Source organism: Morone saxatilis, unplaced genomic scaffold (assembly GCF_004916995.1).
Source record: "Morone saxatilis isolate NCDOM2014 unplaced genomic scaffold, NCSU_SB_2.0 Contig14, whole genome shotgun sequence".
In the NCBI taxonomy this organism is placed as follows: domain Eukaryota; kingdom Metazoa; phylum Chordata; class Actinopteri; family Moronidae; genus Morone; species Morone saxatilis.
This window is the reverse complement of record NW_023339696.1, coordinates 14237838-14254651: the sequence shown is the minus strand read 5'-3', so window position 1 is coordinate 14254651 and position 16814 is coordinate 14237838. Positions and strand designations below refer to the sequence as shown.

General features: G+C 43.5%; 1 protein-coding gene across 1 annotated transcript in view; it reads left to right on the top strand.

The window, feature by feature from the left end:
* adgrl1a (adhesion G protein-coupled receptor L1a) overlaps window positions 1-16784 on the top strand; it is a 51801-nt gene extending 35017 nt beyond the window's left edge. Inside the window, 14 exon segments of the mRNA XM_035655564.1 lie at window positions 1552-1732; window positions 1925-2047; window positions 2948-3156; window positions 3258-3431; window positions 4032-4241; window positions 4707-4927; window positions 5236-5302; window positions 5454-5545; window positions 5700-5868; window positions 6121-6276; window positions 7446-7542; window positions 10248-10370; window positions 11799-11816; window positions 11975-16784. Coding sequence (XP_035511457.1) covers window positions 1552-1732; window positions 1925-2047; window positions 2948-3156; window positions 3258-3431; window positions 4032-4241; window positions 4707-4927; window positions 5236-5302; window positions 5454-5545; window positions 5700-5868; window positions 6121-6276; window positions 7446-7542; window positions 10248-10370; window positions 11799-11816; window positions 11975-12897 — 2763 coding nt within the window. The 3' untranslated portion in view covers window positions 12898-16784.
* Window positions 16785-16814: the final 30 nt, after the last annotated feature.

Below are 16814 nucleotides of genomic sequence, written 5' to 3'. Positions count from 1 at the left end.
AATTGAATTGAATTGAAATATGGGTTCAGCTAATGTGGAAGTCATCTGTCTTTGACATAATCTTAGCCTTGTTGGACTGTGATAGAGCCTAACTGTATAATATTGGCCTTGGCCTTATTGTGTTGCACAATAAGGTACAATATCTTTGGCTCTGAGAAAATGTAATTTGACGAGTATGAAAGGCAACAGTTTGTGTTACTACACCCTTCTGTGCTTTTTCAATATTTGTGCAATATCTCTGGTTCTGAGAAAGCTGTAATGTAATATCATGAAAAGGCCTTGTGTATGCTTCTCTGTAATGATGAAATGCGGCACTCTGCAGCACACAGTCTTTTGTGTGTCTTGACCTGTCTGCAGCATACTGTAATATGACACCACATCTTCTGATCCATGTTGTTGCAAGATGTATGTAAAGGCTGCTGTGTAGTATGTAATTGATCATTATTTTTGTCACTCACTTCAAGGTAGCTCAGTAAAAATCGCACTGTTCAGAGGATGAACCAAAAACGCGATCCGTCTTTTTCTTCTGTAGTGGATAGAGTGCATTCTGATGCAAAATTCATTTTGTTAACAGCAATGCTCTTTATTCCACGCAGCAGTCAATCCTTCATTTTGAGAGGCCTGAGCAAGAGAATTACATGATTCATCAAGCAGGCTACTCCAATAAATTGGATAGCTGATACTACCATCAAAATTGCCATTAAATGAATTGTAAGTGTGAAATAGAATGGTGATATGTCTGACATAGCTCAGTAATAAATGTAGTGCAGGGGAGTGGTGAGTTTCTAGGAAATTATAGTGAAAAAGTGGTGACTTTGTATTTTGAAGTGCTCAAGTAATATGTTTACACTGAACAATATGGTATAAAAAAGAGTAATTACCAAGGACCGGGTAATGAAGAAATCAAGAACTAACTAATTACTGAATAGCTAATTAATAGTTAATGGCTCTTCCTGAAAAAAACTCAGAACAGACTGACACTGTGTTCATGAACCAGGGTCTAATGATTAGTTACTAGATATCTGTAAATCTGCACTCTAAGCACTTTTATTAATTAATTGTTCCCAATTTACTCAGAATTGTGTACTAAATTACCCAAAACCAATCACTAATCATTACTGCCCTATTATGAACATGTTATTTTCTGTCCCCTCGTGCAGTGCAGCATCAGACTAAATACCATATATATAGAATATACTTTGTGGTCGCCTTACTGTTACTATTTTTTGTGTCTCCTTCTGTAGAAAAAACTCCTAGAAATCTGAGAAATAGCAACTCATTTTTGAGTGAGAATGAAATCTTCGTTCATAAATGACACAAGGATGACAAAGAATTCTAAAAGGATTTTAAAGATAAAAACCCATAATATTCAGAGCATTTACATTTATTTAAATATTCACATTATAGCTGTAACCATGTAGCTATTCATTAATTATCCATTATTACTTGATTTATTTTGTACTCGTTCCTTCTCAACTACTCTAGTAGTGTTGCAACAAGTGAAGTGTTCTCAGTAGTAGTAATGAATGCTACTCCTCCTCCATGTGCCAGGCGGTGGTGCAGACAGTGGATAACTTGCTGCGTCCCGAGGCCCTGGAATCATGGCAGGACAAGAACAGCACTGAGCAGGCTCATACTGCCACCATGCTACTGGACGTCCTAGAAAAAGGAGCTTTCCTGCTGGCCAACAACATGTATGGGAACCGCTTTTCTGACCGAGCACTCAGCATTGGTAAGAAAACAGCACAGTCAATGGTGTTATTTATGATGAATGTATGAGGGAGCCACGGTTTGGATTATTTTTAGTGGAACTGTACCTCCAGGTTGTGACTCTAGATTTCTCTTGGGTGTTTTTTTTTTTTTTTTTGCATCTTTAACAGTGGGGTCTTCATAAAATATTTGCGTGCTGTGTTTCTGCCACCAGATCTCGAGGTGCATGTTCTAAACACAGAGATGGACCTGCAGGACTTGTCTTTCCCACAGAACTATGCCAGCGACAGCACCATCCAGCTCTCGGCGTCTACTATCAAGCAGTACAGTCGCAATGGTCAGCAGCCCTTATCCCACCCCATCTTCACCCCAAGGCCTGAAAAATTGCACTGTCCTGTGCAGCCGGCTCTTATGTTTCCATTTGCATTTTCATGCAAGCTTAAAACAATCTGCATGCAGTTGACTAAGTTATTGGTTCATAATAATAGGCTAATCAGATTAACAAAAGTGCTGAGACAATTTCTTTTCTTGATGGTTTCTTAACAGCAGTCTTAATAGAATAGCTGGGGAGGCGTGTAGATTACAATCGGCCCCAGTCTGACAGAGCAATCTCAGCACTCCCTCTCTTCTCTCTTCCCCATTCCATTCTCTCGCTCCGTCTCTCCGCCATCTTATCCCCCTCTCTCATCTCTCTTGTTTCTAACCCCCCTCTCTGTCATCCCCCTCTTCATCGCTCCCCTCCTCCCTCCGTGGCCCCTCATCCCATACCCTTTTCTGTTTTCTGTCTCCGCTCGGCTCTGCAGTGGGAACGAGATTAGAATGATTGAAACAAACGCACATGAAATATTCATATGGAATAATAAGAGATCTGTGAATGCTTGAGGGATGAATGTTCCATTGCCCTCCACATTAAATCTCGCTCTCTTCCACCAGTCAAAATGAAACGGTCCTTACCATCATTCTAACCTTCACTAACTCTCTCTCTCTGTCTCCCTCTCGCTCCCCCTGTCACTCCCCACTCTCTATCTCTGTCACTCTGGCTGGCATTACCATATTATGCCCCCATTTCTGTATTTGGTCTTTTTTTTCCCCCTCCCTCCTCCTCCTTTCTGTCTGTATCTTTTCATATAACATCTGCTTTTTTTTGCTTCCCTTTCTTTTCACTTTTGTTCACATTCTCTCCCTTTCATTCTCTTTCTCTTCATCTTTTTTTGTGTTTCTTTCCCTCCATGTGCAGGACAAATCAAGGTGGTGTTCATTCTATATAAAAACCTGGGGGCCTTCCTGTCCACTGAGAATGCCACAGTGAAGGTGGAAATGGAGGGGTTAAGCCACGATAAGAAGCGCCTGGCGGTCAACTCCCATGTTATTGCTGCCTCCATCAACAAAGAGTCCAGCAGAGTGTTTCTCACTGAGCCGGTGGTCTTCACACTCAAACACCTACAGGTGACCTAATTCAACCCTTATCATGCTTAATTTACATTCGGACACATGGACTGCCATGAACATTTTCCATCAGCCCACTCTTTGTTTTCTATTTCCCACAGTTGGAAAATTATTACACTCCAAATTGCTCTTTCTGGAACTACTCTGAGCGCTCCATGACAGGCCAGTGGTCATCGCAGGGCTGCAGGCTGCTGGACACCAACAGCACACACACCACCTGCTCCTGCAGCCACCTCACCAACTTTGCAGTGCTCATGGCTCACCACGAGCCGGATGTAAGTAAACAAGGGCGTGGCAGACACACGGTTAAAATGGAAGCCGAGTAATTTATGCAGACGTTCATTCGTGCGAGCATTAGCGTTCGCTCACTCTCAGTCACACAGCCTCACACACATGCACATTAATGTATCCTCTCAAGGCTGACAAGCTCTTTGTTTTGAATTTTCTCTTTTCCTTCTTTCACTCCGACATTCAGGGAGGCACATGCTTACAAATTCATGTCCTGCTACTTCTAGCTGACATTCACATGAATTTGAATGTCATGTATTGTTTTTTTCAGGACGTCTTGTCTCTTGTCTCACACTTTAGCTCCTTGCATATATTTACAAATATTAAATAAAGCAATTTTGCTCTTTCTCTCCCCTCCCCCATTTTGTCTATCTATCCCCCTATTTTTTCTTCCTTCCACTGTTCTCCCATCTATCTCTGTACTCCTCATCTCCCATTCCGCTGTCTTGTCCTATATTTTTCCTTCTCTATTCTCTATGTCTGATCCTGCTGTGTATCTATGTCCCTCTGCCCTCCTTTTTTCCCCCCATTCCTCTCCACACTCTCAACTTCCCACCCTTGTTTATGCCACACTACCTGGACCTCAGTACCAGGGGCGAATGCATGAACTGATCCTGTTTGTGATCACCTGGGTGGGGATTGTCATCTCCCTGGTGTGTCTAGCCATCTGCATCTCCACCTTTTGCTTCCTGCGGGGCCTGCAGACCGACCGCAACACCATCCACAAGAACCTCTGCATCAACCTCTTCATCGCCGAGCTGCTCTTCCTCATTGGCATCGACAAGACAGAATACCATGTGAGTTTGAGGCCACATGTTAGCCTGATACCTGCCAGGGATGTTCATGTTTAATGCATGTTTTTTGGGAGGGTGGGGGTTTGGAAAGGAAACATATTTTGACTGTTCTTTGACATGCCTGTGCACCTTGTGAAATTGAATCAGGTTAGTTTTTGTATTTTCCAACTTGAAAATGACACAGAGAGTTACAGTGTAACACAACTTTTTTTCACTGAATGGTGACTGTGAAACTGACATTGAGGCAGTGTGTCAATACATTACTCTATAAAACATTTACTGCACTGAGTAGTGAATTACCATTCAATAATATGCACAGAGTCAGTCACCCAGGGGGCAGCTTTTCATTTTCATCTGTGAATATCCAAAACTACTACTTGGCTCATTCTTTCCTGTTTTTCACTGCAATGCAATGTGCATTGATCTCAACTGTTTCGTTTCCTTCATCTGAATACTTTCTATCCTCAGATTGCTTGTCCCATCTTTGCTGGTCTTCTGCATTTCTTCTTCTTGGCTGCTTTCTCCTGGATGTGTCTGGAGGGTGTGCAGCTCTATCTCATGCTGGTAGAGGTCTTTGAGAGCGAGTACTCCCGCAAAAAGTACTACTATCTGTGCGGATACTGCTTCCCTGCGCTGGTGGTGGGCATCTCTGCGGCCATAGACTACAGGAGCTATGGGACCAAGAAAGCGTACGTGTGAAGACAGGCCTTTTGCACCTGCAGATTGAGAAGTAGGATTATGCTATTCCCCCAGCTGGAAATGTAATATGCAGTGCTGTGTGAACGGCTCTTGCACCTCCCCATGGACTGGCTTTTCTGAACACACTTAGCCAAAGCCTGATGATTAGCCTTCATAAGATAATCCGCTGAGACAGGGAAATAGTGTGTGTGCTTGTCTGCCTGTGTGTGTGCGTGTGTGTGCACGTGTCTGATTGTGCATGTGTTTGTTCGTGAGCTTAGTTGCGTGTAACTCTCTCTTCTCCTCTGTGCCACTCCAGATGCTGGCTGCGAGTGGATAACTACTTCATCTGGAGCTTCATTGGACCCGTTTCATTTGTTATTATGGTATTAGCTTTACTGTCTGACAGTATTATTCCCCTCTCTATTTTGATATCACTCAGTCAAACCCAAATAATTGTACCATGCTTGCTTTGTGAGGTTATTTTTGGAGAGTTCACAAGACATTTATTTGATTTTTCCTATCTTCTGTCCTTAGCTCAACCTCATTTTCCTCATGATCACATTACACAAGATGATCCGCAACTCTTCAGCACTCAAACCTGACTCCAGCCGCCTGGATAACATTAAGTGAGTTTAAATTATTCAATGGGAGTCATACTCCTTGAAACAAGTGTTTTCAAGAAACATAAGTTAATGATAAATAAACCGCAAAGACAGATGCATTCCAAATTGATTCCATTTCTCTGTGTATCAAGTCATTTTCTGTGTCCACTTCCATTAGGTCGTGGGCTCTGGGGGCCATTGCTCTGCTGTTCCTGCTGGGGCTGACGTGGGCCTTTGGCCTCCTCTTTATCAACGAGAACACAGTTATCATGGCCTACCTCTTTACCACCTTCAATGCCTTCCAGGGCATGTTCATCTTCATCTTCCATTGTGCCCTGCAGAAGAAGGTAACAATACAAGACTTGAAGAGTTACTGTATATGAGTAAGCAGATGAATGCTGTGGAAATGGATGAATGTCTGATTGATATTCAGTATATATGCTCAGAGTGATTGCAGTAAGTACATATTGCTGTTGCCGTGTGTTAAAAGCCTCTGTTGGTCTACATTGAGTCCAGGCTATTGCCACTATTGAAAGTGTTTGTGTTTATGAGTGGCTTTAAAACCTGCCCACTGTGCTGGTGATGTTATTTTTTTACAGGTCCATAAGGAGTACAGTAAGTGTCTGCGTCACTCCTACTGCTGCAGTCGCACCTCCACCACCAGCTCCCACGGCTCCCTGAAGAACTCAGGCCTGCGTGCCAACAACCGCTACTACAGCGGCAGCCAAGCTCGCCACGCAGCGGCCCACAGACAGGTGCAGGCAGGATGGAACCACACACATAAATTATGGCACACACAAAGCAGTATGCACACAATGCAGGTGCTCGGTTTGTTCATCTTTCCACATCAATCAGACCACTGTTGAGCTTTAAAATTGTGTTTTTCTTGGAAAAAATGAAAAGTAAATCTGCCTGTGCAGCAAAAAGATTTTACTCGTTTTCAGTGCAAATCAGCTTGTTTCAGTAGAATGAAAAGAAAAATCAATTTTCTTGAATCAAATGAACTTTCTTATCCAACTTTTTTTAGAACACTGTCAAAAAGGGTGTCAAAACAAAATAAATAGCTTTGGAAACAAGGAAAATTTCCTCACCATGCTGATTTATTTTTTCCCTTGTTTAAAAGGCCTGTTATATAATTCTGAAGTACAAATGAGTGTATCTGCGGGGGTTTGATTGCTGATCAATACCAATGACTCACCGATTACTTTGCAAAGCACTTGAATTTACTGACTTAACTTACTTTTCTGCCCACAGTCACATTGTTTTCATTTGCCAATGACAAGGAGATATGCAGCATGTGAAACACCAGTGTTACAATACATTTTGTTATGTTACATAATGATATATGAGGTGTTTCATTTCTATTACAAATCTGGTCTAATCAGCGTGCTTACCTCTGTTGTGAAAATTTCACTTTTATGTTTCTGTCCATTACTGACAGCCCTGTGCTTACCACAGTAGATAACTCATTAATAAAGATATCCTTTGAAGCCCACGACTAAATATAGACACAGGCACCATACAAGACATTTGTAAATACTGTGCATAATGGCATAAGAGCAATTGCACAGACACATACAGTATACACACATTGAAAGTTAGTCCTCACAATCAACAAACAAGCTTTCCCACAATGTAATAAGACACCCCCAAATAACAATTGTATCAGCTACTGCAATCATGCCTTACACATCTCGAGTTTATTAGCGTCCCTCATGATAACATGACATAGCTGTGTGCCTCTTTACCCAACACCTAAATCTCTTTGTCTGGCATGTTTGCCTATTGTTCTTTGCGGATTAGAGCAAGCCCCACAGTTTTGATTACAGCAGCCCCACTGAGTTACAAAGTCTACCCGCCGCGTTTCTATATTTAACTTGTTGTCTGTTTGCTACCACTCACTGCGCTGTGCTCCTTCTTCCAGAGTCGGATCCGCAGGATGTGGAACGACACAGTTCGGAAGCAGACAGAATCTTCTTTCATGGCGGGAGATATCAATAGCACCCCAACACTCAACCGCGGTAAGGCCTCCCTCTATCACTGCTCTGCTTCTCCACCGTTAATTTATGCACGTTTAAATGCACACAAACACATAGATTCTAACACACTCATATACACAACTGAACCAAAACACATAAAGCATGGGAACAGAGTGGACAGAGCCAGGGTAAAGCACTGTTATTCAGTGTTTAATGTACTCATATGACAGTATACAGGATGAACAATATGTTCACATGCCTGGAGTATTAAGGTCAACTAATGATTCAGATTGCCTTGCAGCCAGTGAGCAGCAATAGATGTAGCTTAAATTGAATAACATATTGTTCAGTGCTGGTTGGTGGGTGGTGGGTTTCAGTTTGTAGTGCAGTGGCAGCTGCTGGTCAGTGAAAGCACTAAGATATATGGAGCTCAAACACTGTTTTGTAAATATGTGTGTGGGTGTGCCACTGATGTTAGTGAGTTCATATTCCTGCCTGAACCTACCCAATAAACTCCTGTACGGTAATAAAACAGATTTAAGTGTATTTATAATTTCAAAGTCAATAATACTAATTTAATTTACATAAAGTCACTTGACCACATCGTAGATCACATAGTGGTAGAACAAATACTCAGATCTTTTACCTAAAATATACTTACAATAGCTAAAATTCTAATTTTCCTACCAAGTAGGTTTGATTCCTGCTTTGTAAATATATGTTCTTCCTATTTAGAGTGTATTCTCCACATAAGGTCTAGGAATATATCAAAGAATTGCATGTGTTGTCACACCGTCATTATAGCAAAATACTGTAATAGCACTGTGCGATGCGATATCCTGAGATTGCCGGCCCTAGTTTGAACTGCTCTTAGCCTTCTCATAGTTGCATGGGATCAGTCACCTGAATGCAGTGACACATGTAGTACCCTCTGAACCCCACACAGCACATGAATACGGTACTAGCAGTTATTTAAGACTGGAAGAAAAAAAAATGTGTGTGGAGTCACTGATTGTCTCAGCCTCAGCAACTGGTGGCGTCACCGCCGCACCCATCGGTGACATAGATCAAGGTTGGCTCAGGTTCTGAGTTGGAGCGGGTGGGGGTGGGGGTTGTTGATGATGACACAGAGGCAGTTGCTAAATCAGCCGTCACTCTCTATGCTAATTTCATCCATTTTCTTTTTAATGAACTGATTAGCGTGTGAGCGAACAGGGGGTAATTATTCTAATTGAGGAGAGTGACAGGAGCAAGGCAGGGGGTGAGGAAGAGGGGTGCTACGAATGAGCTGGATGGATGAGAGGTGTGTGTGTGTGTGTGTGTCTGTGTGTCTGTGTGTGTGCGTCGGGCGGGTCGGTTTCCGGAGCTTTTCGTCACGATAGAGCAAACACCAGGCCTGGTGGAGACACAATGTGGATCAGTCCATGTTGCGCTGTCAAACACAAGCAACTGTGCTGTGAAGCCTTTATTTTCTGTGCTTCTGAGAAAAGTTTGTCAGTTGGCAGAAAGTGAAAGACGAAGGGGAGCACGAGGGAGGGAGAGGAAAAGAGAGATATAGAGAGATATATAGAGAGAGAGGCGCTATCATGGAGGAGTAATTAAAGCAGCCGAATCTGGAGAAGAGATGCTGCGTCGTTATCACTGGCATCTTGGATCTCTTTGATTTCTCCACTTCACTTCTTTATGAACTACAATCTCCTCCTGACAATAGTAATGTGTCCAGAAGATGAGGCATGCAGTACACACACATACACACACACAACACTTTCTTGTTCTCTTTATTGGTCTGATTTTCTCTTTCCTGTTTATTTCTTTTCTGCTCCTATCTTTTATAAGTAGTTTTCTGTTTTTTTCTACAGGATATTCCTATGAGGTACACACAGACAGCTAATCCCAACTAATTTGGTGTTGTTTGTTAAAAATTCTGGCATGAGGAACTGAGAAAATGTGGTTGAGTCAAGACACAGCAGAACGAGCCAGAAAATGGAGGGAGAGGGGTTTGTGTGGCATGCCAGAAAGATGGACAGGGGAAGTGTAAAAGGAGGGGAAATGACAAATAAATAGCTGTGTTCGAGTGCATATTTTATTTTTTTAGAATTCCCTGCTCCCTCGCTGTGTGATGAACGGTAGTCGTGAGACCTGAAGGTTGCACTTTGCCTTGGTCTACTCTCCGTCATGCTGTCCTATTTTTAATTTCATGGCATTTCTGTTTGAGTTGCCTCAGGCTGGAGCCATACATGGGCATTATACAACATTTTCAGTGTGCCATTTCTTTGAATTATATTTGTCTTGTAGTGGCATTCACATTTCATTGGGAAATTAACTGTGTTTCAATGGTTGCACCCCTAGACTACATAATGGCATGCATTACTGTTCTCCCCCATCTGACTACATTGTCAGGAGCCAAAAGAGAGAAAAAAAAAGAATGGCAATGCTCCACACAGTACCTTTCCCCTGCAATTGTATTTTTACTCAAAGGTTACAATCAGCAGGCATAAACATTGAGGAGAACACTGTGAAATGCATTACTCCATAAAGCACCGACATAACAAAAATAGCCCCATCTGAATAAACAGTAAATATTTTTATGATTCCAGATGTTATTACTGAGTCTGGAAACGTGAATTTCAAAATGTTACACCTATTGTGAACAGTGTTTCTGCTTGTGCTTGCTTTGCATACATTTGAGGCAAAGATAAGAGCCTATTTCTGATCATGCTCATTTTTTAAATGTGTGTGTCTTGCAGCGACTATGGGCAACCACCTTTTGACGAACCCGGTGTTACAGACTCGCACTGGTACCTCTCCTTACAACACTCTGCTGGCTGAGAGCTTCACCCCGCCCTCACCTGGCGTCTTCAACTCTACCGGTTAGCTCTTCATAAACGCTCCAGTCTTTGTGTGTAGTCTTGGCGGCACGCGTGTGTATATAAAGTGTGCACGCTTCTGTCTGTTACTCTGTCAGTATTTTGACACGCATACACAAACTCACTATTGTATTTGAGGGCACGTGTGTGTGTGTGTGAGGGCCTGTTTGTGTGTTGTTTTTTTTCAGACTATGTAGCTGTCAGACGGATTCACTAGGCTGAGCATAACAGAGCCAAACAGTGCCTACAGCCTAACCAGCCATCTGGTCAGATCTTGAATCTTCATGAGAACAGCCACAAATTGATTAGAAGTTTAGCTACAGCTGTGACTGCCAGAAATCTTGAGGACAGTTTTTCTGTTCCCAGACAGAAAAAGTAGTCATTTTAAATCATAACGGCCATAGAAAGGGATCAGACAGCTCTGTGACCAGGGACGGTCCATCTAAGTGTAGGCCGGTCAGGTGTGAGTGCTCACTGTAAGTGCCTGTGTGTGTGCATACTGGCTTCTATCTCAGAGCGGGACTCTTTCAGCAGCCTAATGGCTGTTTTATCAAATTGCTGCATGCCCACACCACGCTTTGGATGCCCTTAACTGCTGAATTAGCTATGTTCTGGTAATTGCTCCTCCACAGTACCAATATTCACTTGGTAAGCGAGAACTATGCCTGTGTGTGGCAGGTCGCTGGCTGACTATGCAGCCGCAGAGTATCAGGCCCAGTGTCTGAGGACTGAAATTTAAGGCGGCGTTTCTGTTAAATATTTTAAAGCCCCTCCGTACAATACGTCAAGCCTGATGGCCACAGGCCTGGCAGCCAAGACATTTTTAGAAGAGAGTGGGAGAGGAAGTAGGGAGAGCACTTCATTAGAATGTCTAATTACCCACACCACCACTGAAGAAGAACGTTGATTAAAGTCACACAACACATTACATGTAAAAAATTAACACGCTTCTCAATTTTTGGATTTCTGGCTTTTGCTTTTCTGTGTGATGGTAATTTGGGAGAGAAAGCACACAATCGTTGGTGTGTTCAAGGGAAGTGGTAAAATTAACATTACTGCTACTTTACAAGGTTTTTTATGAATTATGTATGTATCCAGGTATCACTGAGAGTAGTAAATAAATAAAAGAGTATCTTCTGTGGCTTAGATGTAAATGTTGGAGGAATATGATGTCAAACAAACACGACTAAGTCTGCATAAATCAGAGTTAATGTGATTGTGCGTGCGGTAAGATTTGGAAGGTTGGATATGAGAGAGGCAGAGAGAGAAAAAAGAGCGGATGGACAAGGATATTATTTATTCCATTAATGGTTCCCTTTTTGAATGTCTTGAAAATGAATACATCAAGTTAATGTTGCATCATTAAAGAACACTTACTGACTAGTGTCTCTCTTTTTATTCACTCCACATGACTTTCTCTGGTATACACAGGAACGTTCCGTGACCCAAGTAAGTCTCATTCACCTTAGTTCACATCACTCTAAGCTACTCCAGCTTAAACTTTACCATCTGATATTTGCTCTTCTTCTCTTACTGACAATTGAATGTGACTCAATGATAATGCCAAAACCCTCTGTCTTCTGTCTCTCTTCTGTGTTTGGGTCCAGAGAGCACGTTATCTAAGGCCCGTGACCCCTGTGGGATGGAAACTCTGCCCCTGAATGGTAACTTCAACAACAGCTATTCCCTGCGCAGTGGCCCAGCCGGTGGAGGAGGGGGCAGCTGTGACTTCCTTGGTGGCGGGGGTGGAGAAAGTCCTCCACCACTCTTCAATCCTCGCAGCTCAGAGACTCTTGGAGGCGGAGGCATCCGACGAAACCTCTCAGATGCCGCAGCCTTTGAGAAAATGATCATCTCTGAGCTTGTGCACAACAACCTGAGAGGTGGTGTTGGAGGAGGAAGTGGAGGAGGGGGAGGTGACGCAGGTGACAGGGTGTGTGGCAGTCTGGCCAGGGGACGTCCACATGGTGGGGTTGGTCGGGGGACAGCAGGGCCAGGGCCAGAGCCATCTATGGGTATGGATGAAGACGAGGACTTTATGAGAGAGGGCCGACAGCGCACTCCGCAGGATGTGGAGCTGCTTTATAAAGCTCTGGAGGAACCCCTGCTGTTGCAGCGCGCCCAGTCGGTCCTCTACCAAAGCGATGCAGAGGAGTCAGAGAGCTACACGGCCGACCTCACTGAGAGCCTAGGCCACAGCGGCCACAGTGGCCAGAGTGCTGGCGGGCAGGGAGACAACAGAGCACCAGATTCCCCTGCCCGTGACTCCCTGTACACCAGCATCACCAACCTGCGAGACTCACCCTACCCTGACAGCAGTCCTGAGCCCCTGGAGGTGGTGCCCCGTTCTGCCCAGCCCCCTGAGGAGCTGTACTACAGTTCCGGGAGGCCTGCCCTAGGCTCTCGTGGGGCCCCCATGCAGACCTTCTACCAGGCCCCACCCCGGAGACCGAGTGGGGAGGGACACCAGGCTCAGGAGCCTGCCCACAACGAGGGAGACGGACAGATGCAGCTGGTCACCAGCCTGTGACTGGAGCCTGAAGGAGGAAGTTGGGGACTAATGTGATGGCCAGAGCCGCCTCCTAGCCCGCCTCGTTCTCGCGTCTCTCCACTTTCTGCTTGTTTGGTTGCCTTTCTTTCTCTTGACTTTTATTTAACTAACAGATGAGCAAACAGAGTGACCTTCAGGTGGAGTCGTGGCTGACTCTGCAGAATCAGCCTTTATCTTTAACCCTCCCCTGTCTTATAGTGATAAGTGATGGGTGTTTTTCAGCAGAGCATTCATCAGCTCTCTCCAATCCCAGTCCTCCACAGTTCCTTTGGTACCCTAAGGCCAAGTCCAGCACTCTGAATGTACCGATCCACCCCCTTTACCTTCAGATATTTCAAAACTTTAAAACTTTGTTAAAGTTTTTTATGTAATTTCTCTTTAGACCTGCCTCCGGAGATGGGAAATATAATTTTATATTTTATCTCATTTCCGTTTCGTACCATCCATAGGTCTTTTTTGAATCATCATTTGATAGGAGTAGTTAGCTGTGGAGACAGGGAATATAGTACACTATTATAACCTAAAAAATGTCTCGCAGAAAGCTCTTCATTGTTGCCAAAAATATCTTTTATTGAGCCAGAACAGAAACTAGAACATTCACAAAGCAAACACATACACTCACTCATCCAGAAGTGCTCATTACTGAACATCAAAAATGAAAACAGTACTCCATCTAAGTAAAAGGGAGCAAGAGCTTTTGTTCCTAGCAGGCAGTGGGAGCTGATTCAGTGTAGTTGCCTTCATTTTCTCTTGCTGTGAATCGACAACTATGTACAGAAGTGGAGTTGAGGCAAAAAACGGAGACTGAGGAGGCGCTGCACCACCCCTCCTGAGCAGGAGAGCCTGCATCCATAAGACTGGCCAGTTCTCTCCACTCTCTGGTTGTTTGCTTTAGGCATTTGAAAAGTTAAATGACTGCCTTGCTATTGTTTTGAAGAGAGTATTCAATTTGTTGACTTTGGGTCTGCATCCTGTGGGGGCGGCAAATGCGGACTGGTGTTGCCCCCTCCCCTTCTACGCTGTACTTTGCTGTTAGAGCCTAGCCAGTTGAAGTGGACTTGTTTCCTGTGTGTGGTTGTGACAAGCAAGACTGTAAAAGTTGCAAACACACTGGTCGACCAATTGGTATAACTGTGTACATAGGAACCACACATGAATCTACTTTATTCCTACTATGTAAATAGAGACACCAGATGATCAAAAGCAACAAAAAGTAACAAATACTATGAAAAATGACTTCTTGTACTGCAACAAACCGACGAAAGAAAAAAATAAAATGTTTTGGAGTTTGTGACCTGAATGATACACTCTATCTCTCTCCCCCGTTGCTTGATCTCTCGCTCTTGTGCCCCAGCACTGTGCCATTCAGTGAAAAATCTTTAGTGATCCAAAGGAGAGAGAAAGGCAGAGAGAGAGACAGATTATAATGTGTAATAGATTTTATTTATACAAATGAAAAATGAAACAAAAAAATCCTGGCACAATTTTTATGTAATATAATCCGTTACATGTTGTTAATGTTTGACCTTTGACATTCCCAGGATGGAATTGCAGAGGGCAGCAAGGGGCGGGAGGTGTGGGGCAAGCGAGATAGATGTCGTCAAATGTCATACTGTGCCTCGCAGGCACGATAAAGCATTGTGGGTGAACGACAGCATCCATAAAGTGATTTGGTTTGTTCTTGTATTATTTGGAAGATATAACCAGATTACATACTTTTAACAACATGGGTTTTAGCATGTACAATAATGACATTTGTTTTGTTATCAGAGAATATTGCATTTTGCTGTTTCTTAAAGATAGTTTCAGCATTACTCCAGAGCCTAATGTGACAATTCATTAATTTCCTGTGTGCATGTGTTTGTGTGCATGTGTGTAAGTATGAATGTGTTTGAATGACTGGTTGTGTGTATTAAGTTTCCAGTGTGTGTGCGTGCTGTGCACCAGACTTTTAAATGTGCACACACATTTGAAAGACTATTTTTTGTGACATGACTTGAATGCATATCAGACAAGGGGGGATACTCATCTCAGAGAGCTGCCATTACTTCTCTGCCTCAAATGGAAGTTGCTCTTGCCGTGGCGTTCAGGTATGAGGAGAAATCAGACCGCCCCGGGAGACATGAGATAACCATATACCATGAAAATGACAAGCAGGGTTGACCGATTGGGAGGAACATGTTTCCAATATGCCACCTTATGCAAGCGATACATTTGAGAAATTAGCTGTCAAGAGAGAGACGCTCGTGAGGCTTCTTTCATCCAGCTGAAATCTGTCTGACCTTTAAAAAAAATGAGAGTTTGCCTTCTTCTACGCTGTATTTATAGGTATTTGTTATGGTTTATTTATCAGTTTTTATGTATGTTTTTGGAATATTTATTCACATTGATTTATTCATGGCATTGGGTTTTTTCTTTCCTTTCGACTGTCTCCCTCGTAAACCTGCGCCTAGCAAAAGATTGGGATGTGTGGACAGAACGTGAGCAGAAAATAAATGCATCCACTGCAGTGTGACATTTGGCTAGGGCCCGACTGTCCCACTTCTAAGAGAACCCAAAGGACAGCTTTTAGCTGTGGCTCCTGGGGCTGAAAGAGAGAGAGGGTTAAAGACAGATAAGGGAGAGGGATTACAAGGATTTGCCACCATTTATTCTTGTTATTCAAATCACTTGTGTAAGTAACATTGTATGGGCCATGGAACACGATGAGGCTCAGAAAGAAGGCCCTAGTATCATCACTTGAGCCATAGGGGGAACATGTGCAATACTGGTTTGATGGTAGCTGACTTGGATTTGCAGCTGACCCTGGGAGCTGTCGGTGTTTACAAATGAAAAGACATTATGCACATGTATTCTGCTCTGCTGCAGTGCTGGACAATGTGAAGCACAGATCTTATGGCTCAGTGGTGGGGCACCGTACCGGAGCAGCACTCGCTGGTCAACTGAGGACAACTGAATGTATTTTAACAAGCAGGATTGAAGATCAAACAATTCACTCCAGGGTGGAAGTGTTAATGGGAAACACAAGGCAGCCATCATCATCTTTCTCCTCATCACTCTCATCACCATCATCATTAACTTCATCCCTCTCTCATTGTATTTGACATAATATGCTGATGCTGATCTCTACTGCTCAGCTGGGACCCACCCCAGGGAGAAACACTGTTTAGACAGACACTCCCCATGAGAGGAGGAATGTGCGTCACCTAGGGCCTGCTTCTCTTTTTTCCAGCACCTCCCAGCTCCTTTTCTTTTCCTCCCTCTTCTGCCATCTCATCCACATTTTAATATCAATCTCAATGGACTCCATTAGTGCAGCACTTCTTTGAGAGTGTTAATTTGTTTTGTCAAAAGCTTTGTTTATCCCAGATTAATATCTCAATAAACAAAGGAGTGCTGTACTGTGGTAAATGATAGTGATTATACAGTAGAAGGTCTGCGGCCCGTGCTGTCGGACGGAGGCTAACACAACGGGAGTTTCTCCACCATTCAAAGCCCTCAAAACCTCTGATTACAATAATAACTCTGTGGGTACTAATTTACTGCAGTGAACTCACCCTCACTCTCTTTTCTTTTCTCTTTTTCTGTCTCTGCCTGCAAATGTTTAACACAACTCCCATTCCTTGCCACCGGCAAGCCTGACGTGGGTGTGCTCCAATGGTTAGGTGGGAAGTTGTTTAAAAGGTGGGATGCCGAACTTTTGACATAATGCTGTCTCACCCCTGCAGCTCAGTGTCAGTGGAGAGTGAGCTGTGGCATTGTTCAGTCTATCATTAGACAGCAGAGGTCCCAGCAGGCCTACAGTCCGTTTACTTGCTGTTGACCCTTTTTCTTCTTACCAGTGATTTGTGTGGTGCATATCACACCAGGAGAGCAGTTGGGTGGTGGGGGTGGTG